At 52.4% G+C, this 25765-nt stretch overlaps 1 protein-coding gene across 2 annotated transcripts in view; it reads right to left on the minus strand.

Annotated features, from left to right (window-relative positions):
• Positions 1-10109, minus strand: part of PLEKHB1 (pleckstrin homology domain containing B1) — a 40094-nt gene extending 29985 nt beyond the window's left edge. Inside the window, exons 1-4 of one of the 2 annotated variants that reach the window (XM_006028063.2) lie at positions 10002-10109; positions 9025-9085; positions 7088-7240; positions 339-441 (exon numbers count right to left, since the gene is read on the minus strand). In XM_006028063.2, coding sequence (XP_006028125.1) covers positions 339-441; positions 7088-7240; positions 9025-9061 — 293 coding nt within the window. In that variant the 5' untranslated portion in view covers positions 9062-9085; positions 10002-10109. Of the gene's footprint in view, positions 1-338; positions 442-7087; positions 7241-9024; positions 9086-9312; positions 9436-10001 lie in introns of those variants that run through there. The other variant, XM_025209393.1, reaches the window with a different exon arrangement.
• Positions 10110-25765: the final 15656 nt, after the last annotated feature.

A 25765-nucleotide genomic window follows, 5' to 3' on the forward strand; every position in this document is an offset into this window, starting at 1 on the left:
TCTTTCCTGCTTATGCAGGGGGTCGGACTCGATGATCTATTGAGGTCCCTTCCGACCCTAACATCTATGAAGGTCTGGCTGTCAGACCGGGGCACGCGCCTTGCTCTGTGTTTATAGCGAGCTCCATTAAAACAACGCATGACTCCTATCCCCGGGGACCCTAATGGAAACGTGCTGTCTCTTTTGGGAGATGGAGTCTGTTGTAATATTTCAGTGGTGTTTATGCCTTTGGTAGGTTTTAGTTCCCTGGTCGTGAAACAGAGTTAAAACACCCAGGAGAAAGAGGAGGTGAGAGACGGGGCACCCCTGCTGCCCACGCAGCACCCACGGTCACTCACACAGCGTCGTCCTCGCTCTCGGCGCACAGGGTCACTTTGGAGCCATCTCGCAGCATGATGACCATCAGGCAGTCGCGGCTCTTCCCTTCGGGGGGCTGCACGTCTGGAAGCCAAAGCACCAGCAGGTTAGAGGGGCAGCCAGCAATGTGGAGAGATGCAACAAAGCAAGCCTTAGCCCACCCGCTCCCCACTCCTCCTGGAGCCTACCAGTGACACAGGCCCCCTGCGTGGTACGAGGGACTTGCTCTGTGCAGCACGGCCGTGGCCACCTGTACACAAGTCTTATGCTTGAAGGTTTGTCCTTTCTCCTCTTTGGGCTATCAGGGTCCCCTCCCTCCTGCTATCATTGCCTCCCGAAGACCTGTTCACCCGGCATCTCGCTACCATGACAAGCTATGACTTTGGCAGGGCTGATCTAGGAAGGGCCACCGGAGCAGCAGGTTTCAGAGATGATGCCCCGCAGAGATGGAGGAGGTGGTTAATGCTTTGCAGAGCTACAGATTCAGGCTCTCGGCAGGCCTCACCATCATGGGGTGAGAGGCAGAGCCAGGATGCGAGTCCCAAGCCCTGGTTCCTAGCCACTGCACCGAGCTCAGCAAACCATGCACCCAGAATATCTCCTTCTCTCCCAACCCCTGGCTGCTGGCTCGCCTCCTGCAGAAACAAAGCCTGGGGGCTCAGTGGGCAGAAGACAACATCCTGCAAGCCTCGCACAGTTTTCACTCCCAGCAAAAAGCAGCCAAGGAGCCACCTTGGCTCCAAGGAGCCAAGTTTGCCAAGGAGCCAAGTTTGGAGGATGGTATCTTGCCAGACTGGCACCAAGCCATGTTGGCAGCATAGTCCAGGAAGAGTCAGGCTGCTGCCACCTCTTCAGGGGTGTCCATCTGGCACATCCGAACCCAGGCATGCACAGGCTCCAAGAGGCCCTGGAAAGTCCTGGATTACTATTGGGACAAGAATCGCTTTGTTGCTCCTGAACGTCCCTCCAGACCCAGGACAGGCCTAAAGCTTGAGATTTGGGCTCATCTGAAATTGTGCCTGATGGCTTTGTCAAAGGGGCCTTTCTCTTACCCTATGTGCCAAGGTACAGTCATGCCTGCTACTTTCCTCCTGCCTCCAGGTTTCCACCACAGAGGCGCCGGGAGTGGCAGACGCTTGCCAAGGAAGGAGACACAACGCAGAGAGAAACCACCTCTCTACTCCTGAAGGCTGCTCTGCAGCCACCAGTCCAGAGCCCCTGCAGCACAGCTACCCTGGGGAGCTCGCAGGGGTGGGGGGAGAGGTCCAGGTCAGGGGAGCCCCTTTCCAGAGACAAGGCATCCTGCCTCCTAGACAGGCACGGCTCTCTGCTCTTTTCCCTGAGCTCTCAGAGGCTGATGGACCAGAAGAGGGAGTTCCCCCCCTGTACACACGCATGGAGCTGCACTTTGTGCTACTGCCCCATGCTCTAAAACCCTGCTGGGACTCATTACTGCTGATGCACCTGGTAAGCAGCAGAAGAGCCCGCCCCATACCAGATGCCATCGGTTCAGCTCCACAATCTCCTCCTCTAAAGACAGATAAAATAAAAGGAACATGGAGAAATATTGCCAGGAGTCAGGTGGGCATCAGCAGTGCAGAGCACTGCTGCAGGAGGGAGCTTGCAGCAAGGGCCACTGCTCACTGCTGGAGACTCCCCCAAGGGTAGAAGTCAGTGGGGTGCAGAGGCTGAAACCTCTAGTCACATGCCGCGAACACAGCTTGTTTCCAAGAGTCCCAGCAATGTGCCTCAGCCTGGTTCTGTAGGGACCAGAGATAACCAAAGCACACGGAGACCAGTGCCCGCGGGGTCTGGGCAGAATCCCCCCATCCAGCACCTAACCACGGGGCTATTGTCCCGCTCCGTGCAACAGCCAAGAGCTGGGGATGGGTAAAGATTCAACAGTTTGGATCCTTATTGCCACCTAACAGATGATCCCTTGGAATGAGAAGCAGGGATCCTGATTTTGTCTGTTTAAAAACTGCAAATTCTCTGATTAAAACCCCCCAAATCCATGATTAAAATGCAACGCCACACTATATATATGTGTGTGTGTATGTATATGTATATGTGTGTATATATGTATATATGTATGTGTGTATCATGTATCAGTTGAACACAATGTTTTATTTATATAATTACAATTTTAAAGCTTTTTGGAAACCTATCAGTGCCTCAATCACTATAGGAAAATACATTCTAACTACCTATAAATGTTGGTGTTTGATTTTGGATTTTTTATCATGGGAAATCAGGGTTCTCCCTGGCCCCTTCGCTCACCAGGACGTGGGCCCAGCTGCGGATGTCCCATCCCAGCGCTTTGTGGCACTGAACAGCCCTGATATGCCGGTGTCCTGCCCCTGCCATTGCTCCTCACTCCCAAGCCACAGCCCCCACCCCCCCCAGCCCTGCTGTGGGAGCAGCAACCTAGCCACAGGAGGGATCGCACTTCTTCGGCACTTTCCTCTGTGAATCTTGAAGCAAATTTGCAAAGGTAAATGATGGACTCTCACACCCGACCTGTACAGGGCAGAGGCGCTTCTATTACTAGGCTACAGAAGGGGAGCTGAGGCCCTGGGGTCTAAATGACTTGCTCAAGGTACAGCAGGAAGCCTGTGGCAGAATCCTTATAGTTCATCATCCTGAGGGTGCCCTGCATGCTGCTACCTGAAGCCAATGGGAAGATGCTGCAAGCAAAACGAGAGACTAATTGGGCTCCAGGGGTGCTGACTCCCAGTCCCCTGATCTAGCCCCTGGAGAAGGAAGAAGCCATCAACACTCCCTGAGAGAGAGCCCAAGTATGATTCAAGCGAGCAGTAGCACTGAGAACCAGAGTTTCAGAAGGATAACTTGCTGGGCTCTTCATTTTCACACTCCAGAGGTAAGCAGAAACGCTGGAGCCCCCGGGAGACAGCACTGTACAGTCAAGGCGGGTCAGTGCCTTAGGAACGTGCACGAGCTCCAGGCAAGTACAGGCGCAGTGAGACTAACCTGCTTGGCAAATACGGTCTTCCCCTTCCTGGACTATCTTGTGCCCTGGGAATTAGCTCTGTAAGTAGGTTGCTTATGAAAGTACTCCACTGCTCTTTAATATTCTCCTAGTCAATCAATGCCCACATTTCTATTATACAGCTCACCACGGTGCCTGGGCGCTGCGTATTTGTAGCCACGATGGGAACTGTTAGACAGTGATCTCCTGGGCAAAGGCGATGCGAGATGCTGAGCATTTGCCCTCCTTAATACTCACGGTATTACGGAAGTGTACCAAAAGCATCAAGGGTCACGAGGGATGGCCCATGGAGAGGGGCACAGCGGCCAGGCCGGGCTCAGGCACCAGACGTCGTGCCTTTTTCTTTTTCTCTCTTTCAAGGCGGAATATGGCAATCCCCCTACTCACATTAGGCCTGAGGCTGACGTACCCCATGGGACAACTGTTGCTACTCAGCAGGTCCACCTGAGTGTGGGTTCCTCATTTCTTCCCTTCCAGAGCCTGCAACCAGTGGTTTACAGTGATCAAATAGAGCACAAGTACTGCTTATATAGGTTCAACATATTAAAAGGGGAAAAAGCCTCAAAAGAGCACGCACGCTTGTCGCTTGAGTCCTTCCATCCCATGATGGTGACCTAAGCAGGCTCAACCACTTCAGACGCCCCACAATGGGCTCCTCTATCTAAGTCTCATTTCCACCTGGTCTCCCTAAATATCTCCCCCTTCCTCTGACACAGCATCGTACCTCTTCAAACCATGCTGGATTCTTTGTTCCCCTCTATTTATGCTCCAAATCAGTCTTGTAGACTAAAAATCAATAAAGCTGATGATCCTGCCCTTGTTCCCTACCAACTCATAAGTACTTGCCAAGAGATGGCTACCTGGAGCCATTTTTCTCCTTGCTGCCTGTTTCTCATTGAACCTTAAACCCATATAATCAGGCAGCAGACACACGGATAACCAGGCCAATGAACATCAGTTGCTAAAGGACCAAAAACGTGGTCTGCACCCCTCAAAAACAGAGACCTAGCCTATATATTTGCATTAGCCAAGTACTAAAGAACAAGGAAGAAAATAATGAGGGGCCTCTTGAATCTGACTCTGCCCTACACAGTATCAACAACTTCCCCTAAAAAAAAAGCTTTTCATAACCGTGCAATAGCCCTAACTTTGACCTGCAGATAGTTGGAAACCATTTTTAACATCTCTTTCAGTATTTTAATTTTATTGCTATCTTTTCTCCCAAAAATGTCACGTAGCTTTGTTTGCAATGAATGTCAATAGGGAAATATCAGCGATTGTCAGCAGAAGTTTGGAGGATGCGTTTACAACTGTGTCTTTGCCGCGGCCGTCATTTGTAAGCACATATACATATTGGTTTTTCAGTGGCTCTGATTTGGATGCACGTGGTGGAGTGGTTTGTATTACTGTAGGGTCTTGTGGCGCCAATTTAAGTAATGAGAAAATAAGGGTAGCTATGTTGGAATGGATGCACCCAATTTTGTCTAATCTTGGAAGCTAAGTAGGCCTGGACCTGAACAATACCTTGGATGGATGATCCCCTTAGAAACCCAGGTGCTGTAGATACCTGCCAAAGAATTGTGGTTGAACACTTGGAAAACATTAGATCATAGAAACTAAATCAGTGGCAAGACTTCACTTGGCCCCACTGTTGCTACTGAGCTGGAAGGAAGGGAAGAAGGGAAGGAGCAAGGGAGGGAAAATGGAGATACTGGGTGTGTCTATACAAGATGCTAAATGCGGAGTAGACTGATTCTACTGCGCATTAGCATGTCAGGGCAAAAGCTGTGATAATGCGCTAATGTGCAGCAGAATTGGTCTACTGTGCATTAGCGTCACTAAATGGTGCGTGCCAGCACTACTGCGCATAGCACCAGTAACTGCACAGTGAGTTAGTACCTGTTATTCCAGGCACTAAACTTAATGCGCAGTAACTAAGGAGCATGAATGCATATGTAGAAGCGCCCACTATTTAAGTGTATTTTAAATTTTAAAGACAGACAGATGCGTTACAGTCCAGCTTTGCTAACTGGGGCCACGTGAGGTCTGCAAGGAGATTGAGTTCTGGAAGCAGGACAGGGAAACGACAAACAGTTGCGAGCAAAAAGATGACAAGAAACTTTAGGGAAGAAACAAAGTCAAGTTTCTCTTTTATGACCTATCACTCAAGCCCACTATGAAGTATATTTCTTAAATTAGGGCAGAGATCTTCTCCATTACTCGGAGTGATTCTTGCAGCTTTAAGGCCAACCTGAGGTTTTTTTCCAAGCCAAAAAGTTCAGTAAGAACAAAACCGGAGTTTTAAAATGGGATCTAACCACAGCCTGAGCTGCAGAAAGAAATCTGCTTCTCCGTGGCAAAGTGCCTTGAGATCTGCAGAGGACCATACAGAAACGCAGCGTTCTTACTGCCGCTCGAAGTCCAAGAAAGGGCCTTTGTACCATGCAAGCCGGTTCTGCTTGAGCTCTGTATCCCCTTTGTTTCGCTCATCAGAGGGAGAATACAACTGATGACTCAGGACTGTGGTACCACATATTGAATCATGTGAACCACAATACAATGGGAAGAGGCACTGTCTTTTCATCCAAGAGCAAACAGGATCCGCAGCCCCTGCAGAGTATGTTCAACTGCCCTGGACATGCTCTAGAAAAGCATTCATTATGTGGTCCTCTTATACCTACGCTCAGACACCTTTATTGATTCAAGTAGCGTCTATTATCAACAAGGAGTTCAGGTCCCAAATCACTCATTATTGCCATCAACACAAGGACCAAGCGCCGCTTTGTGTACTTCGCAGGTGGAAACCCTCACCTCAAGACATAAACGGCATCTAATTTAGTCGTCAGGGTAACGAGCTTAGTGTCAATCCCTCCAGCAGACTAATCGCCGCTGCATTTTCATAGCGTGAGTTTAGGGGACACCTGCGGTGTCAGTAAACATAGAGTTTTAGAGAAAAGAAAATGGATTGGGGGGGGGGGGGGGGGGGGGGGGAGACTGAGGTCCAAAACATCGGCTTGGGTTTGATTGTGCTCTGCCAAGATCTGATACGTGGAACAGTTAACATTAGACAGCAACAAGCAACGGTGAAGTCCCATTTTTTGTTTCATGAAAGGCCTGTCCAGAAAAGAGGTGCAGGGAGGCAACCTGGCCTCACGCATCCAGAATGGTCCTTGCATCCCAAAGAGGACAAGGAGGCAAAGGCAGGCAGAGATTTATAGTTTCGTAGTCGTTAGGGACTGGAAGGGACCTCATCAGGTCCAGCCCCCCTGCGTGTGGGCAGGAAAGACTGCTGGGATCAGATGTTCCCAGCAAGATGGGCGTCAAGACATTGAGAGAGAAATTTGGGTACTGGAGACAACACATAGCTGTCCCGTTTAAGACTCCAAAGTTTAGAAGTGCCCAAAGGACTCAGCTCCCCTGGGGTTGGGAGGGGCAGGAGGTTGTCATGGATTGAGAGCGGGGTGTCATGGCTCCGTGCCTCAGTTTCCCCACTGTGCAATAGAGAATAATGACATTTACGCCTTCTGTAAAGTGCCGTGTGACCCATGGAGGAGCTGAGCAGTGGTGCTGACTGAGGACCAGTCGGAAGTTCAGCCCTGGACTAGACCAAGTCCCCTGTGCTAGGAGTGATCCCACTCTATGCAGACAGCCGGCACACGTCGGACACCGGGAGCCCCGGACGGAGTCCTAACAGTGTCAGCCCCGGAGGAGCCAGCTCACCTCTGCATTCGCGGCCCGTCTTGACGCCCCGGCAGTTGAACTTGATGTGGACCCTTCCCTCCATGTCCCGCTGGGTCTCGTCCTGGTAGTACACCAGGCTGCCATCCAGCCACAGGACAAACCAGTTCCTTTTCCAGCGCCGCAGAATGGAGCCTGAGGGGACAAGGAAGAAAGAGGGCAAAGGGAACATCAAAGCAGGCTCCTGCCAGCCAGCTTGTGGCATGCTCCCTCCCCTGGCCCCAGGGCTGCTGACGGGGCAATACGGCTGACTGCTGGCTCTCCCCACGCCTGCGGGCACCTGCCTTCCTGACACGCTGCTGGGCCGACCCCTCGCTGCCAGAGCCAGCTTTGCTGACATCAACTTCCAGCCATTCGATCTCCTCCTGCCTCTGGCTGCTAAATCAGAGCATCCCCCAGGACTGGGTATCATCATCTCGCCCTGTCAGGACTCAAATGTCTCTGGTTTGTCCTACAGGAGATGCACGGCACATGCCCAGGTGGGGAACGCGTCAAGCAGAGAGCAAGAACTGGCTGCAAAAGCCTTTGGCAGAACAGGCCCCGAGAGCCGCGCTGCAGGGTCGACACGAGCGCGTGATCTCGGCCCCGTCTCCCACTCCATTCCTTCGGGTGACCGGTGTCCCAGCAGCAGAACAGGGGCTGAATTGTGCTTTGTCCCTGCCACCCCTCCCACAGCCCTGCCGCTGGCACAACCTACTTCCCGCTTCGCTCCACTTCAGCCCAGGACGCTGTGCTCCATCTCCTCCTCTGACCCCGGGGTGGAGGCCAGCATGGCAAGTGCCCGGCTGCAGAAGCAATCAGCCCCTTCCTGGAGGAAATCAGTCATCCCTCTGCACCCATATGCTTCCCTTTACCTGGGAGTTTGCATCCTCCCCTTACCCTGCTCCCTTTACCTGGGCATTTGCATCCTTTGCCTGGGCTCTGTGGGGCTTGGGGACCCTTTCTGCATCGACAGAGACCCCTGCTTCAGACCCCATTGTGCTTTGCACTCGGAGTCGTGGCTGACACTGGGCAGCGCTAACGAAGAATACAACCTGCTCGGAAAGGTTGCGACTCACGCCCCCTCTCTTGTGCCTACACAACATAGGTGCAAAGAGAACGGGGCCCGGTGTTATAAAAATAACACCTCCAGAGGGAAGTCCAGAGGGTTTTACTTCAGGCCTGGAGGTGACAGCTTCAAAAATAAAACCTGTCACCAACAGACAGGCGCAACCTTCTCCCCCACGCCGGGGCTGCGTGGGATAGAAAAACTTCCCCTTGGAGCCAGCTGTGAATGCTCCTCCCGGGAGAGGAGTGCCCTACCCGAGCAGACTGGCTTGGGTGAATACCCCCTTCCCCAGGGCAAGCAAGGGGGCAAGATGTGGCCTACAGATCATGGCCACCAGGTCCCGTCTGCACATCCAGCACAGGACAGGAGGATGCCCTGGGCAGATGCTGCCCAAGGGATCGGTGCCAGGGCACTGCCATTCTCAGGAGCACAGCACAGAGCTGGGCTTCTCATCCTGAGTTTCCTCAAACAAAAATACCGCAGGGGATTTTCAAAGCCAGATGGCACTGCCTGGCCTGACTCCTGAATCCCCCAGGCCGCAGAATGACGCTCCGTAAATCACGGCTCAAGTCCCACGACTAGTGATTGCTTCAGAGTAAAGGGCTGCCCAAATCCACGGCTGCTTAGAGACCAGATTGGGCTCAAATGCACTTAAGGCCACTCCGGGCACGAAATCCTCCAGCCGAAGCCCGCCCTTCTTGCTTTCGCTGGAGAAGTCGAAGCACTTGCAGTGCAGTCTGCCCGTTGTTTCGGCCGGCTGCCCAGCTCGTGCGACGTCAGACAGAAACCACGTTATCCTCTGCCATGTCCTAAGAATAAGACAACCCCATCCACCCCACCCTGCAGCCGCAAAATTACAGCCTGCACTTACTCTGTCTCCAAAGCCAGCCGCTCTTCATCAAGGCCATGGCTCCAGAACGACTTTCCAAAATCTAGGGAGGGAGGAACATCAAAGGCAGGGAGTTAAAACCAGCAGCCACAGAGGGGTCTGTCATCACTGCAAACACAGCCACTTGCCCACCCCGGCTGCCCCCCTGAAACTTGGAAAAGCAAGCAGAAAACAGGTCCCTTGGGCTCCAATCTGGATGCAACAGCTGTAGCTTTTCATCATCCGTGCAATGCGAGTGAAGGGAGAGAGAGGGAAAACGACTGCAAGTACCTTTTCCTTGCCCCCGCGCCCTTAATCTTACTGCGATTTAGGGATTAGGCGCTAAACAGTGCCTATCAGCAGGGAAATCCAGAACATCCGTGAAGGCACAGCCACGCGTCCCCGAACAGCCCGGTAACTTTCCATCGCAGCGTGGGCTTTGTTTTTCTCCGAAGGGAGGAAAACGGGCTCTTTCCACAACTTGGGTAAGAGCAGGAGCATGGGGGGGGGATGCACCCTGGCCTTTGCACTCCTCATTAAGAAAGAGGGACGGTGGCTGGGGGTGACGTGCCACCGGCGGGGGATGCACCCACGTGTGGAGGGGCAGGGCAGCAAAGCAGGCAGCAACCCTGACCCAGAGACACAATTGTGCACACAATTGTGCACACCCCCCACCAGGCTGTGCAGGAGCAGGGCTCTCTTGGCACGGCGACACAGTCACATGCACACGCAGGGTGCCAGAAACAGCCGCTGCACCTGTCCCTGCCACATGCCCTGGCATCAGCAGCACCCCTCCACCCATGCTTTTGCAAAGCAGCTGGAGGCTGGTGCTGGCAGTGCCAGTCCAGGGGCATGCAGCCCCCTCCTGCTGCCCCCCCCCAGCCCTCCTGCCAGCAAACCAAACTCCCACCCTGCCCCTACCTCCAGGGGCTGCAGGGGAGCTGATGCTCCGCACCCCCCAGCACACCTGCATCCTTTACCTGGGAGTTTGCAGCAGCAGCCGGGAGCCCCGGCTGTGTGACGCCAGGGCCAGCCGAATAAACCCCTCCAGGCAGGCAGGAGCCTGCTCTCAGCCACCCCCCTCCTCCCCCCTGTGCAGCCCAGCACGCCGGGAGCTGTAGTTTGCAACCCCATGCCCCCCCCTGCACAGCCAGCCCTGCTCACACTACATCCCCCAGCATGCAAAGGAGATGCTCTGGAGCTAGTCCCTTCATTGCAAAAAAAAAAAAAAATTTCCAATTATTTTGCAACTTGGATGTGCTCAGGGCAGGGATTAAAAAAAAAAAAAAAAAAGCAGGTGTCTGGATTAGGGGTTAGGGGGGTCCCCCCCCCTCCTCCTCCCCAGCTATTTGCTGGTTTGTTGCTTCGGGTTTTTTGTGCAAGCTGGCACTGCGTGGCAAGCACAGGCTGGAGCAGGGTTATATAAATGCCTCCTGATCTGGGCATGTCCGGCAGGAGCCACTGCATGTCTCCGCGGTGGGACCCTTGCACAGACCCAGCAGGTTATTTTTAGTTGGGCTTCAGCTCCTCCGCAGAGATGATGCCCTGGGAGCCGGTGGAGAGGAAATCGCAGGAAAGAATGGCCTGCCATTAGGCATGCATACATATTTTAGGGAATAGAAACAGCACCCTACGCTGAAGTCACGGCCATAAGAAGCGGACAGGTCCCCGCCTCGCAACCACAAGCCACTCGGGCCCTTGCAGGATTGTTCCCTTTGCTCCCAGTCTGGTTTGGAGGGTCCCCTGGTATGGGGCTTCCCCTGGGAGGATGTTTCTCAGCTAAGAAGAATAAGCAGGGATGTGGGAGGATGTCCGTAGCCAGCTGCGGTAAAGATGTGGGACATGCTTAGCACTGCAGAGGGTGGGTGTGCTGTTGTGGGCTGTTGCTGCCAGGGGCTAGGAACAGCCGCCCGTGGCCCATACAGCTGGCCTGAGCCAGGTCAGTGGTACCCAGACGTGATGTCTGTACCTGGGGAGCTGGCACCCAGTCTTGTGTGGCAGGCTGACAAGCTCGTAAGGGCAGAGTCCACTTCTGCCTCCCCACCGGCCATGGATTATCACAGACTCAGAGGAGCTTTTCCAAGATGCCAGCACTAGCTGGTGATGAGGTACATAGCAGCAACGTTTCCCCACTCCACAAACTCGAGCTGATTACAGGCTCGAACACACGGTGCGTCTACATCAGTGCAATCAGCCGTTCGACCAGGGCAGACAAGGGGCCGGCAGATAATGTGGACCGCTGCAGCAGTGTAGCGTACTTGAATCCAATAGAGAATTATCCTGGGGGAAAAGCACTGTTTGTCCACAGCTACCCCAGGGTAACCAATATCGGCTCCCTGCCGCCTCGAAGCAAGGCATTTAAGAGCGCCAGGGCGAGCAGCTACTGTGGGATTGCCGCCCATCTGTCCGCAGGGGCTCCTGGTGCTATTTACAGTTTACAAAACCAGTGTAAATCATACCGGTGTACATGTTGCATGGGTCTTGGACTCAAGTCTCCCAGCATCCCTGTCGATTCTGTGAGCACTGAGAGGTGCGTATGACTTGGCCAAGGCTGCAAAGAGACTTGGTAGCAGAATTGGGAATAGGGTTCCCGACACCCAGTAGTGAGGCCTGCCACATGACATTGCTTCTCCCCAATTTCAGCTTCGAGGGTTGGGTTGAGACCCATCCCAACAGGTGCATCCTATTGCCTTTCCTCTCCCAGCCCACTGAATGAACTCTCTATTCTTTTACTCTGCCTTGCTATGTGACTGAGGAGGAGGCTTCAAGAAGGAACAGTCCTTATGTTTGGGAGAAGCTAGGAAAACACCTCCCAGCAATATTGAGCCAACAGCTTCTGCTGCTGGCATCGTAGCTGTGGGTGCTATGAAGAGGCACGCAGCCTTGCCAGGTTCCCGTGGTTAGGAATGGCTATTGACATTGCTGAGACACATCATCCAAGGGGAAAGGGGAAAAAAAATACCGCGTGGATGTTGGTGCATTTGACTTAAAAGGAAAATATTGTCTTTTTTTTCCTGCAGAACTTTAAAGGTAGCTCTCAACCCCCACTCCATACCGAAGTGAGCAACGTGGGGGCTGTGTTAAATAGCAGCAGCGGCAAGAGAAGTGCAGAGACTTAGTCAAGGAGATGGAAAGCCATAACGTAAACCAGTCAAGTGAGCGTGGTCGCTGTTAGGGTACTGCCGCAAGACCTCAGCCTGCCAGATGCTGTACACCCATTACGAGCATCTCAGCTGGGAGGCAGTGTAAGTAGATCAGACCAACAACGGGAAACTAAGCCACCGAGAGGGGACGCGGCTTGCCCCAGGTGATCTGGTAGACCAGTTTCCGAGTGGGGAACTGGTCTCCCAAGGTCTTGCCTCATGCCATGACCACTACACTGCATCGCCTGTGCAAAACCTAGATTCTCCTCCAAGGTGTGCACTGAAGCTGGTGATGTGATGCCTGCCAGGCCTTGCCATCTGTGGGGACTGAAGCCATCGAAGGCTGAGGAACACCTCTACCCTGGAGCCTCAGTCTGTCTCCAGACTGTTCTTCTCATTGACCGACGTGAGCCATTTAAGATGCTTCCCCTGGAACAGTCTGACATATCAGCAAGGAAAAAGGGTCTGTGTGGACTGTTCCTGCTCACTGCCATGCTCCTGACCGCCAAAGAGCTACCTGTGCACTAAAGGAGAGCTATGGCAGAGGCCAACGTGCTGTCTCCGTTGTTGCAATCCCTCTCCGTCAGCACTCGTACTGCACAGCGCGGTGCCTCACCTCCTTTGCTCAGTCTAAAACACGCCAAGCAGATGGATTCGTTTGATCTCGTTCATCAACCACAGCTGGACAAGCCTTGATCAATCTACTGTACCCTGCTGCTACCTGTCAGAGAACAGCCCTGGGGCTTGATGCTACGCTCCTTACTCATGCAAGTAGTGCCTTTGAGCTCAATGGCGATAATCCTATAAATTAGGAGTCTGAATGAGGAGGGACTGAAGGATGAGGCCACTGGGCTTCAGAAAAGGGGAGCTGAAATAGTACTTTCCCTCCAAATGGGAAAAGCATGAACTTTGTAGCTGGTGGAAGGGACTGAGTGAGCTTCCCAATCATCTTCAGACCCCAGATTGCATATCCTAGCATGATGTTTTGTGTCCCAACACAGCAGGGGACATTGTAAAAGATGCACGATTCTGGTTCATTGGAACGTAATCCTTATGATTACACAAGAACGCCTGCAAAACTCCTGCCTTAAGAGATCATTTCAGCTGCAAAGTCAAGTCCCGGAAAGTTTGGGAACGCCGGAATCACAGCTGCCCGTACAGCATTCGCTCAGCATATGCATTAACGCACAGCTTTTAATTGCAGCATCACACGCTATTCCTTTCCTCCGGTGGATCCCCGCTGCTTTTGGAGCACAGGTTGGACGGAGCTTCCTTAATGAGCTGCCACTCCATATGTTGCTGTTCAACGTGTGTCCTCCTGTCTTATTTCCTGCACAGCGTTCAAAGCCTGCGCAGAGGATGGACTGATTAGTTCCCTCGGTGGCTTCGTGGTAGTATTCAGCGTGACGGTAGCTGAGCACGTCGGAGGTGTGAATGAACTGATTATCACAACACCTGCTATGTGAGATGAGGGGGTACCATTATCCCCTGGGAGAGCCAGGGAGCTGAGGGACAATGAAGTCACAGTCAATCATACTCAAAATTGGGTATTTTGGGTGCCCCATCAGAGACACTTTGGGCTGGGTTTTTTTCAGAGGACTTAGGTACTTCCCACATTTGAACACAGCTTTGCTGCCTTTGGAGCATTTTGTGATTCAGACCCCAAACCATCAGCAGCTTTGGCTCCCAGAAAACAGGAAGCGCGCAAGTTGAGGCGCCCTGTGAAGTTCAGTTTCAATCCTACAGTGCTCTGGGCATCTATACACATGGCAGACGTCTGCTGCGATGCGTGCTAATTAGGACGTGTCAGAGCAGACTCAATTAATCAAGTCTGCTAGAGTATAATAATTAGTGTGCTCCAGCAGCCTCTGCGTCCTGTGTATTCAGTGTCCCGGCATTTCAGAATGGCGGCAGGGACACTTTAACTAAAGTCCGTCAAACGAGCTTTAGTTAAAGCGCTCCCACCATCATTTTGAAGTGGGGATCACTGAATATACATGACATTGCAGGCGCTTTAATTAGAGCAGCTCTCAGAGGTTCTTTTTGCCTAGTGCCTCCAATACTCAGCCTTCCCCGTCCAGCCGCATGGCCAAAATCCACATCCAGGCTCTCATTGTATCAGGTCTCAGTTCCTGCAACTTCCTTCCCTTTGGTCAAGGCAAATGCAGTCTTACACTACTTGTATCCTTCCAGAAAGGCACTGCCACGGTACCTTGCTAGCTCATTGCTAGACCCTTTTGTAATGAGGCCATTATCCCGTTACGGTAAAAGGAAGAAATGAGTTTTCTAGCCCATTGCTTGACCCTTAAAACCATGCCACCCTTTTGTAATGAGGCCATTACAGTCAAAGGAAAGCTCTGGAGAGGGGCAAGGAATGGCTGCAGCAGAGCAAACCAGGTAGCCTGCTAATTAGGTCAATAGAAAACGACTGCACACATTGGAGGGAACCCCAGGTCAGATGACCAAAAGGGGCGGGGCAGAGGGCTATGTAAGGCAGGCTCCAGGCTGGATTGGAGGAGAAGGAGCTCTGCAGGACCTGGAGGACAAGAGACCACTCCTCCTGAAGGGAACGAAGCCTGGTCCATACTGAGATGCAGGAACATCTGCAAGGGATGGCTCAGCAGTAAAGTGACTGAAGCTTCACATTGGTTGATGCTGTTGTTAAAAAGGCACAGACATGGCTAGGGGGGAGGCTGGAGACCAGAATTAGTGCCAGGGCAGCACTGAGTGTTCATCAGTGGTCCACCAGAAGCCCAGAGATGGTGGAAGTGGGCTGCCAGAGGCTTAAAGACTGTGAGAGCATGCTACTAAAAGCCCAGGGACTGGCTTAGGAGGGTGGGAGTCACAGCCCAACTAAAGGGACTGAACCAAGGAGCGAAGTAGCACAAGGTTGAACAAGCTCGGGGCGAACCGGCCCAATAAAATAATTTGGTTGAGTGTGTGGCAGGCCAGTAGGGGGTACTCCTGCATTGAGCCACCCACCTCACTGCGCCTGACCACCTTCCAGGCTCCTAGTGCCTCCCTGGGGATGCCTCATGTCTGGCCGACCCCCTTCCTGGAGCACACCCACTAGCCTGGGGTAAAAACTGCCACCACCCAGGACTGGCCTTGATTCTGGCTCTGAGTCCCCTGGGTAACACAGGCCTAGTAGCCCTCGGGGGTACTTGACACACTTCAAGCACTTGGGGGTGCTTCCCTCAGTCGGAAGCACAAGTAGTGGTCTCCCTTAGTCAGCCGAACCAAGGGGACCCCAAGGCATAATCTAGACCCACTCCCAATAAGTCCCCCATGCTAGGTACAAAGGAGAACATTATTGGTTACAAGGGGTAGGGTTGGAATAGGGTACAGGGTAGAGCCATATCAGAGAAATCCCATAGAGCAAACTGGCATGGCTGGGGAGCCTTTGATCACGCATCTGAGTTACTGCAAGCTATCTATCTAGTTAGATCTCAGGTAGCTCACTCACAAGTATCATCCAGAGGCAGGTGGAGATTCCCCCTGGAGGCAGGCAGTTCCTTGATCATGAGTTTTGAGAGAGAGAGCAAGTTTCAGATGGTACAGCTCTTCTCTGTCTCTGAGTCTTCCTCATGGCTGCTGCCCCCTCCTCATGGGCAGTCCTTAACTTATATAGCCTTTATGACCTCATTTACCTGGTCCAATGGAGGCCAGCACCTGTTGGCTGTCAGCCAACCAATTTGAAATGCATCACTAGTTGCTGGGCAGACTGGCAGTTCCTAGCTCCCCAGGGAGCCCAAGCCCCTCACCCAGGTATGTGATGCCAGTCACGTAGCCAGAGGGAGCAGGTTTCCCCCTTCCCTCCGGAATGTATCCAGCTCAGGTTACCTAAAGAGATAGGGTAAGGTGTGTATCCTCTGCTGGGCCCATCCTAACCAAATTGTCACAGAGTAGAGTTTTTCGGGAGAAACAGAGGTGGCTTTCTGCCACAGAGTGAAACGCTTACAGAAATCCCCCAGTGACATGGGCAGTGTCCTGAATTAATAATCCATTCCAACAAAGACGTGGCAGGAAAGAGAGGGAGGGAGCACCCCAGTGAGCCAGACAGGGAGGCAAGGTTAGTGTGACCCTAGGGACACTACGGCCACTTTCTGAAGCATGGTGGTCTCATACACCTTCTATTGACCTCCTTTTCTACTGCCCAAAAGGTCCAGGACCTCACATGGCTTATACCTTACTTATCAACTCTCATTGAATATTGCAAGGTTGGTCCCTGTCATTGTGTGGTCCCTGGTAGCACCCACCATCCAAAAAAATATCCAGTGATCAAGGCACTGATGTGTGGAGATGACGGCCTGTCATGCTAACACAACCTTACTGTTCTCTTGTATGTTGCTATCTGGCACTGTGCTTGACTCATCTTGTTTAAAGCAAAGGACTTGCAGCAATAGTTACTTTCAGTGCCCAAAAATAATTCATTCCTAGAGCAGATCATAGATTTCATAGACATTAGGGCTGGAAGGGAACTCATGGGATCATCGAATCCAGCCCCCTGCCCAGGGGCAGGAAGTCAGCTAAATCTTCTCTCACACAGTCGGTAAAGCAGGGACTGATGGGGGAAAATAATGTGTCATATGGCTGGGTCTCTGTCACGATGCCTGCATACAAGAGGGGGCAAATGAAGATTGAACTGGTTCTTAAAGGAAAGGTCACCAAAGTCCTTTAACTTGGACAAAATAACGTTAGTTTTTTCTAAAGCAGTTGTATCATTTTAACAGCCCTTTTTGTCCCCTCCCCTTCCTTCCCTTCTCCTAACCACCCAAAAATTCAGCTTGAGACAGACACCCAGCGTGGAAAACTGCCAAGCTCTTTCTGATTGGGCTGAAAAGTTATAAGCTCTTGAAAAAAGAGTCTTGTAATGGGAACTGTCAGGCAACCTTAACACAGCTACCAGCCTTGCCTCTAACTAGTTAGGGGAGGCTTTTGAATTGTGGCAAAGTGGGACTCCGACTAGCCACAGTGCTAGTTTCCCCACTTGCCTTTGGGCATGCCACCCACCTGACTTTCCTGCCATGCCTTGTTCCTAATTAATTACAATGTTAATTAAGGTGGGAGGCTGCCCATTCTTGCCCTGATACCAGGGGGTGCTATGCGGCTCCAATCCTCCCCTACACTGCAGCCCAAGCCTCACAGATGGCATCCACAGATGTTAATCTCACTGGCCTCACACTGGGCCCCAGAATCCTCCAATCAGGACCCCTCTAAGATCCCTCCATTCAGGTGGCCTACTCTGCCCTTATGCAGCAGGATTGGACCCTCACACAACCTCCAGCTGGCCCATGTGCTCAGGTTGGGCCACCTCCATGTGCCTATCTAACATGATGTCTGGCCAGCAGGTCTCCTAATGGGTCCAGAAATTTGGCAATTACTGCTATCGGTCCCCCAGTGCCTAATGCTTGGGCCTATGGGGGCACCTGTAGGCCATGTGACATGGCACTGCAGGCTGGATTGGGCCCATGGGCCAGGGGTTGAGCACCCATGTTCTAGAGGAACCAAAAGCTCCAGGTCACTTTCCATTTTCTTCATCCTCCTTTTGCTTTGTCTTCTGTCTGGGCTCTTAAATTTGAGATCATCTATGTGCCTCACTTGTTGCTTTGCCTTGCAAGGTGGGCAGCTGTGCTAAATTCAGGCCAGTCCCACCTTGCTGTTGTATGCATCTGCATGGGCAGACCATAGAATCACAGGAAATGAGGGGTGGAAGGGACCTCAGGAGGTCACATCTAGTCCAACCCCCTGCTCCAAGCAGGACCAGCCCCAACTACATCATCCCAGCCAAGGCTTTGTCTACCCAGGTCTTAAACACCTCCAAGGATGGAGACTCCACCACCTCTCTGGGGAGCCTGTTCCAGTGCTTCACCACCCTCCCAATGGGAGAGTTTTTCCTAATATCTAACCTAAGATCCAGGATTTTGAAAATGTGAGTGCAAATGGTGTACCACGTCGTTCCATACAACACAGCATGTATTTTTCTCTAGTTGAAGAGAATCTAGAAACTTGACTAATGGGGCTAGCACTATATTATTCAGTTTAGGATCAGGCCACAGCAGAAGCGCTCACGCTATAGCCTGTCAGATTCTAACGAATCTGTTAATTCTGCTAAATTAATACCTTGTCACATGGACACAAAAAAGAAAAGGCAGTTGAAGATCAAAGAAAAAAACCACAAATATAACTATTGGAATATGCACTAATTTGCTAGAGTATATGCATACAGTTTAAAAAAAAACACTCAACAAACTAGGCAAAAAATAGTGAACAGACTATCATTAGTCCTGTAGTCACTATAGTTAAATAAACATCTCTTATTCAGATTCATAAACCGAAAAGGAGCCTTCTTGAGTGTCTTGACAGTGTCTCCTATACTTTACTGTCAGTCATTTGTACAGCTGAGTTAATATGACCACACCTGAATTAACATTTTGAGCTAGAGCTAAAAACAGTCTGCAGGGCTGTGAAGTAGAAAAGAGACATGACCAGGAATGGCGGACAGACAGCAACACTGCAGAAGAAAGGATAGTTTGAATAGTGAACCATCAAGATCCTTAAAACAGACAGAGGGTCATTAACACTTGTGGAGTGGTGAGTGATTAATAGGTATCAGGGTGGATGATAACGAGTCATGAAGTCAATTCACTCTCTCAGGACTGCCTGAATAGAAATGCCCCTGTCTCTCTCAGGCAGTTAGCTTTTAAGTTTAAGTGGAGCAGGAATCAAAGGGGGATGCAGCTGCCTCCTGCTTGGATCCACCCCTGTGCATATGCCTCATCTAGAGATCTGAGACACTTATTTGTCATGAAATGCCATTGATTTAAATGGAAGATAAGCACATGCTTAAAACCCCAACTTAACCTGATGCTGTTTCCCTTTGGACTTGAGCGGTTAACTAAAATTCAGGCCCTTGCAGGTTATTTAACTTGGAGAAACTGATGATGGTCTGGATATCTCTGATGTGCTCCTTTCCACTTACAACAAGCGCACAAGATCCTGTTTCTCTCGGCACAGCAAGGGGCATGTCTGTAGCTCACCGCTCCAACACAGCCTCAAAAAGCTCTGGTCCTCCAGGCTTTCCCAGGGCTCTACTTTGAGTGCTGCTTGCTGGTTTGCTTCCCCCACAGATGCACAAACCCGCACAACGCAACAACCCCTCTCCCCACGTGCGCCTTGTCCACCTTTGTTACAAGCCGTATGAGTGTACGTGCCTATGTTTCGGGTGGCGACTGCTTTTGTTTCAGCTCCCTGGTTTCGTTAAACTCTTTCCTGTCTTCCTACAATGGCCTTAGAAGAGAGACGGCGATTATGCCCTACTCATCATAACAATTCTTAAGCACACACTTAGCTTGGGAGCCGCTGAAACTCCTGAATTGCTTAACAGCGCTGCTTATGGGCTGAACGCTTGGCCTGTGCTTTTCTCACTGAAGGTGGGTTTTTCACAGGTTTTAAGCACTGGGGAATGGCCTGATTTTTCTCCAACAGGAGCTGATGACAAAATGTGAGTTAGCTTTGAATGAGGGAGGAGTGGGCCCTACGTGTTTTATTGAATTATAGCCAATAGCTGTGCATTGCTTGGAAGGATGCTGGGGGCACTATGAGCCCGAGAAGTTTTCACTCCTCCCTGGTGACCTGGAGAAGCGTTTCAGGCTGCTACCGCATGTTACCAGAGCCCCCCTCGCTGCTGGAAATAGCCGCGGTTGCAGACGCTATCTAGGGGCGCTTGTACATGATGTGTATTGTTGGTATAGCGTTCAGGGCTGGGTCTCTCACGGTGTCTGACAGCCAGCTTAGATCCCAAATTTGGCTGCATCTGCTTAAGTTGCTGAATCTCAACCAGGGTCCTGCAAGATCCTTTCAAGAGCACCCCAGGGTGCCACGCACTGCTAGCACTGTTAGGTGGGCAAACATGATTCACAAGATACACCCAGGGATTTCAAAGAGGAACCTGTAATGTCCAAACCATTCTGCCCTGTTCTGGTCTTCCTGAGCTCTTTGCAATAAAAGAATTGGTCTCGTATTTTTCTCCAATCAAAAAATGAGTGACAGCCAAGAGTCGGCATTTTCTGAGGAGTGCCTCGAGTTTACAAAGGTTGAGAACCACTGGCTTAAGTGAAGTGTTTGCTTGGGGAGTTTGGACAGACTTTTCTACCCAGACACCTTTTATAGACATCGAGCCATGTCTCAATCCTGAAAAGAGTCATCTCAAAGAGGGCAGTCGGGTAGCTGCTATTTAGGATGGCATCCTACAAAGGAGAGAAGACTCCTGTTTATGAACCGGTGGGTCTGGCCGGCCAGGGAATGTGAACAGGGGGTATTTCCATGCCCCTGGAGGAGCCTGGCTCTCGCGGCTGCTCCTTGCCCAGCTGCTATCACCACACCAGGTTCAGGGCCCAGGAGAACTGAGCCTCAGGGAGCCTGGCTTTACTCTCAGTTACTCTGGATTGAAACCAGGATGGGGGAAAAAGAGGGTCAAGCCTGCTAAGTTTGGACAGTGCCTGGAAAGCTCCGTCACCCTGTCCTGTAGGCACTGCTCTATGTACTGCTTGGTAACAACCAGTGGAGATGGTGACCTGATAAAATTAAACTGGGTTTGTATTAAGAGAACCAGTTACAGCCCAGTCCAGCCATATGTGCACCCAGACCAATGCCCTAGGTCCACTCCAGGCTCCTCTGTCTTTTACTTCCTTCCTTCCTAACCCAGCAGCCATAGCAGGCAGCCATGCATATAGTCCAGCTCTCCCCAGTGCAAGGTGCAGGTGTGACCTGTGTGCCCTTAGGAGCAAATGGGAGGAAGGTGCCTGCCTGCCCTGCTGTGCAGAAGATTGCAGTGGGCATGGCGGTGGGGAGGGACTCGATTCCCCCACTCGGAGACCTGGCTCAGCTGAGCCAGCGCAGAGCTGCCACCAGCAGCAGAGAAGGGATGGCACACGCCGCTGTCTGCTTTTGCTCCCAGGGAAGCAAAGGATCCGTTGTCACTGAGTCGGAGCAGGGTGGCTCTGCCCAGGGTCACTCCAGGATCTCGCCCTTACAGCAGCTTGCATTGCAGAGGCCTCAGTCCTTTCAGCGTCTCAGCCCCTCATCTCCTGTTAACGTGTGCGGTGGCTGGGGATGCTCCGCTTCTTGGCGGCAGCAGCCAGCTCCCAAGAAGATCTAAAGGGCGCTGTGATATGCAGAGTCCCGTCCTGCTCCTAGTGAAATCAGCAGACGTTGCGCTCTCATCTTCAAGGGGGGTTAGTTGTGCCCTGCGCTGCCTTTGATCCGGAAGGATGCCAGGCCTCTTGCATGCAGCTACCTCTGGGGTGAAATGCCGCATGTGTGTCCGATGGAGTGCGATCACATTACCCAGCTCCTGGGGTGGGAAGTCAAGGCTACGGCATCCAGCTGGGACCGCAGGGGGTGTTCAGGGATGAAATATTAATGCTTTCTTGTTCTCCAGACCCGGGGACCCCAAGTGCTTTACCAGTGCTAATGACTGCAGCTTTTCAGCATCCCCCCTGCCACGGGGCTCGCAGCAAGGTTTTCGCAGTGGGGCGTAGCAGGTCATTAAATAACTGACCTGACTTTACCTGGCTGCTGGGTAGGCCCAGCTTTGGAAACGTGGACGCTTCTCTGACTGCCCAACTTTGGGGGCTTGAGTTTGGAAACAGGTCCCCTCTGTTTTTCAGGATAAACCTGAAAAACGGCTCTTGTCGCTCCCTCCTCCTCTCTGACCTTCTCAAATTCCTCACCCTTGGCAGAGCTGTTTCCACCCTGACAAACAAGCCTGACATCCTTGGGAGCAGCATACCCTCCGACCTGCCTGCCCTAGCAAACCACATCCCCTTGCTCAAGAGCCTGCCCCTGTCAGACCACCTTTCTTCTGCATCCCTGGACATCCGGAGGCTGCTTTCAAAGCACAAGCTCTGCACTCTCGCTGCCGCTTGCTGAAAGATGCCGTGTAACCGCTTTTTGGTGTGTGCCCAGGGCAGTTCCTGAGAAAGGTGCTGGGTGTGCTCAGCACTGGCATAATGGTGTCCACGTGGCACTCTCTCAGCGTGCAGCACATGCAGAGGAAGCGTGAGTCGGGGAGACTGCATGGGGTCACTGCAGAGGCTGGGTGGGCCTGTCTTCATGGTTCTTGTAACGCAGGAAGAGAAGAGAGTCAGGGCCTCCACGAATCCTGACCGTTCCTGTGGCAGATGATGGCAAACCTCAGTGATGGAGGGGGACCCGCAACCATAGCAGATCAATGCAAGTGCTAAGATGAGGTCACAGCCCCCCTGACTTTGCCACATGCTCTCTGGCCTGCTCTTAGCTGGACTGCTTGCTTGTTGCTCCACCCCTGACCACTGGGTGGACAGGTATTTTGTGAGCAGTCTAGTGGGCGGCCCACTGATTATGTGCTGTCCCCTCGCTCTGCCACTGACCTGCTATGTGACCTTGGGCAAGTCCCTTTGCCTCTCTTTCCTTCCCCACTGCTTGTCTATTTGAACTGGGAGCTGCTCAGGGCAGGCAGCTCTCTTAGTATATGGCAGGACCCCTGGGGTTTGAACCCAGGTCTTCCAGACTCATGTGCAAGGCCTGGGTTGTTGCACCACCAAGGAGTTACCTGGCTGCTGGAGACAGAAGACTCAATGGAAGCCCCAAGCCTCTTAAAACCCTCCCACTTCCCCTGAAGCCCTGACCTGTGTTAGTAGCCCTACTATTTCAGGCCTTCCTGTCTTGCTTCTGCCTCACCCCCTGCCTTAGACCCAAGTTTCTTGTTCCTACTTCTCCTATCATGTGTTCTGAGCTCTCCAGCCCCTGACTTCTGGCCTGGCCTTGACCATGGACTCATGACACCTTGGACTTGGACTGACACCTGGTGTTGTGACCCTTGGCTTCAGCTTCTGGGCTTCCAGTACTGCTGACCCTCAACTCCTGAATCCCAAGCCCCACAACATCAGGGTTGTACCTGTGCCGGTCCATGGGCCGGTCGGGTTCTTTCATTGCTATGCAAAGGTTTTGGACAATGCCTTTAAGATGCAACTGAACCCGGTCACGTGGAACTGGTTTTATTTCTTTCCTTCTGCTCCTTGTGGACCTCTATATTTTCCATGGGGAATTTAGGAGAAGAAAGGATCTCCTGGGTCATCTCTGCTCTCACAAGCCCCAACTCCTATCACTCTTTTCATGATCATACCATGGAGATTATCTGGAAAGTCAGGTTTTGTATTAACACAGCCATCAGCCTGCAGTTGGGTTGTGCTTACTGATGAGACAGTTGCACGTTGCTTATTTGTTGGTGCATTGAGATTTTAAAACATTACATAGCACCTACACTTATTTCCTGTTGTCTTTAATATTTGCCACGCAGCACAGTCATTTAAGTATAGTTTTCTGCACTTCATACTGTGGTGTTTGATTACCCGGAAAAACTGATTATCCAGAATGATGGTGGCACTAATTATGCTCCATAAGCAATGTTCTACTGCATTAATCTCTGTCTTCAGATTGTTTTGTGTTTTACTCCTGTTACTCCAGTTGGGGGCTATCCCAGCACCTCACTGCTCTAGTGGTTACAAACTTCTTAATTACTAGCCTGAACTTGCTCCTGGCTAATTCTTACCCATTTGTTCTTGGGCCAATATCATTTTAACCTTAAATAGCTCTTCTCCCTCCATTCAGTAGCTCTTTTCCCCCTGCTCTGTTGATAGCAATCCTATCCCCTCCCAGTCTACTTGCTGGGCTACACAAGCCAAACACTTGCAGTCTTCCTCTGTTCTCCATTCTACTGATCATCCACATAGCCCTTCTCTGCACCTGTTCTGGTCTGGATTCATCTTTCCTGAACATGAATGACCAAGCAAGCTAAGAAAGCACAGGTTGGATGAATGGACTGTAAGGTGGATAGAAAACTAGCTGGTTCATTGGGCTCAGAGGGTAGTAGTCAATGGCTCAATGTCTAGTTGGCAGCTGGTATCAAGTGGAGTGCCTCGGGGTTGGTCCTGGGACCAGTTTTGTTCAATGTCTTGATCAACGACCTGGAAGATGGGATGGAGTGCACCCTCAGCAAGTTTGCAGATGACACCAAGCTAGGGGGAGTAGTAGATACACTGGAAAGTAGGGCTAGGATTCACAGAGACCTTGGCAAATTGAGGACTGGACCATAGGCGGAGGGAGGAAAAATTTTGGGGGGGGCTGAGCGTGTGCACGCATGCACCCACCTCCACCCACCACGAGATTGCGGGGGGACTGCAGCAGTGAGGCATGGATGCAGGGAGCAGAGGCTGAGCCCTGCTGCAGCCCACCATTACCTGTGCAAAGATCAGGGGGCCACGTGCAACCCCCCACCCCACCCATTGGCTCCCCGGTGCTGTGCCAGCTCTGGAGGAGTCTCCAGGCTCTGCCGGGCTTGGGATTGGCGCCTGCTGTGCCTGCAAGGCCTCCCATTCTCCCACTCCTAGGGCCATTGCCCAGCACCAGCGACTCCTGAGAACTGCCATCCCACACCAGCTCTGGCCCCACACTGCCCAGTGGGGCCTGGACTGGGGCCAGCCTCAACTGCACTGCCCAGCTGGAGAGAAGGAAACCCCTGGGACCCCGCGCCTGCCCCGAGTTGTCTCTGGGAAGACCCTGGAGCAGCCTGGCGGCAGCAAAAGCCAAGGGGGGGGGGCAGGTGGGCCCCCAATCTTTGTGCAGGGCAAGGGTAGGCTGCAGCTGGGCTCAGCCTCTGCTCCCTGTGTCCGCGACTCACTACTGCTGCTTGGCTCCCCAGCATCACGCCAGGCTCTGATTGTCTCATGACCCAGCCCAGCTGGGGCCCCATTCAGAGCCCGGTGGCTCCTCCAGGGGCACAGGCGGGTGGCTCCCACTGCTGTGCACACTGCGGGGGAGCCGGGGGAGGGCAGGCACATCCCCCTCTCTCCCGTGCTGCACCCCTGGACGAGCCACTGGGCTCTGATTATCCCACAACCTGGGGGGGTGGGGGCAGATTGAGAACGGGGCCCCAGCCGGGCCGGGTTGTGGGGCAATCCCCACAGCGCAGGAGGGAGTGGAGCAGGGGTGAATGATTCACCCTGCCCCTACCCCATTCTCGATCTGCCGCCCCTACCCCCAAACCCGATTAAAAGAAACTTATCTGCCTGTGGCTGGGCCTGCTGTGATCCTGACTGTGAGTGCCAAGTGTGCAGGGTATCTGAGTGTGTGCGCCCCTCCCCACTGCTGCAGCAGCCTGCGGCTGGGCTGCTCTCCGGCTCTATCTGCTGCCCTGCATTTGGGGAGCCTGAGCCCTGTTAGCCCTCTCCTTCCACCACCTGTGGATTGGACCAAAAGAAATCTCATAGGGCACGTCCCCACAAGTGGGGACATACATTTCCCCAGGGACAAACAACAGCAGCACATTATGTGCCACTGCTACTTGTCCCCAGAGAATGCCTGTGTGCTCTGGCGCGCATCATGTTGCCCCAAGCCCAGTAGTAGAGATTGGGGCAGGCACCTGGGCTGTCCCCCACAGCCCTACCTGGGGGTCTCCTGGGGCTGCAGCCATAGTGACCTGGCAGCAGGGAGCCTGGCCGGCAGCTGGAATATAGCAACACCTGACCAGGCTCTGGTTTCGGATGGCGCATACTACTACC

This window comes from Alligator sinensis, unplaced genomic scaffold (genome assembly GCF_000455745.1).
Source record: "Alligator sinensis unplaced genomic scaffold, ASM45574v1 scaffold594_1, whole genome shotgun sequence".
Lineage (NCBI taxonomy): Eukaryota > Metazoa > Chordata > Crocodylia > Alligatoridae > Alligator > Alligator sinensis.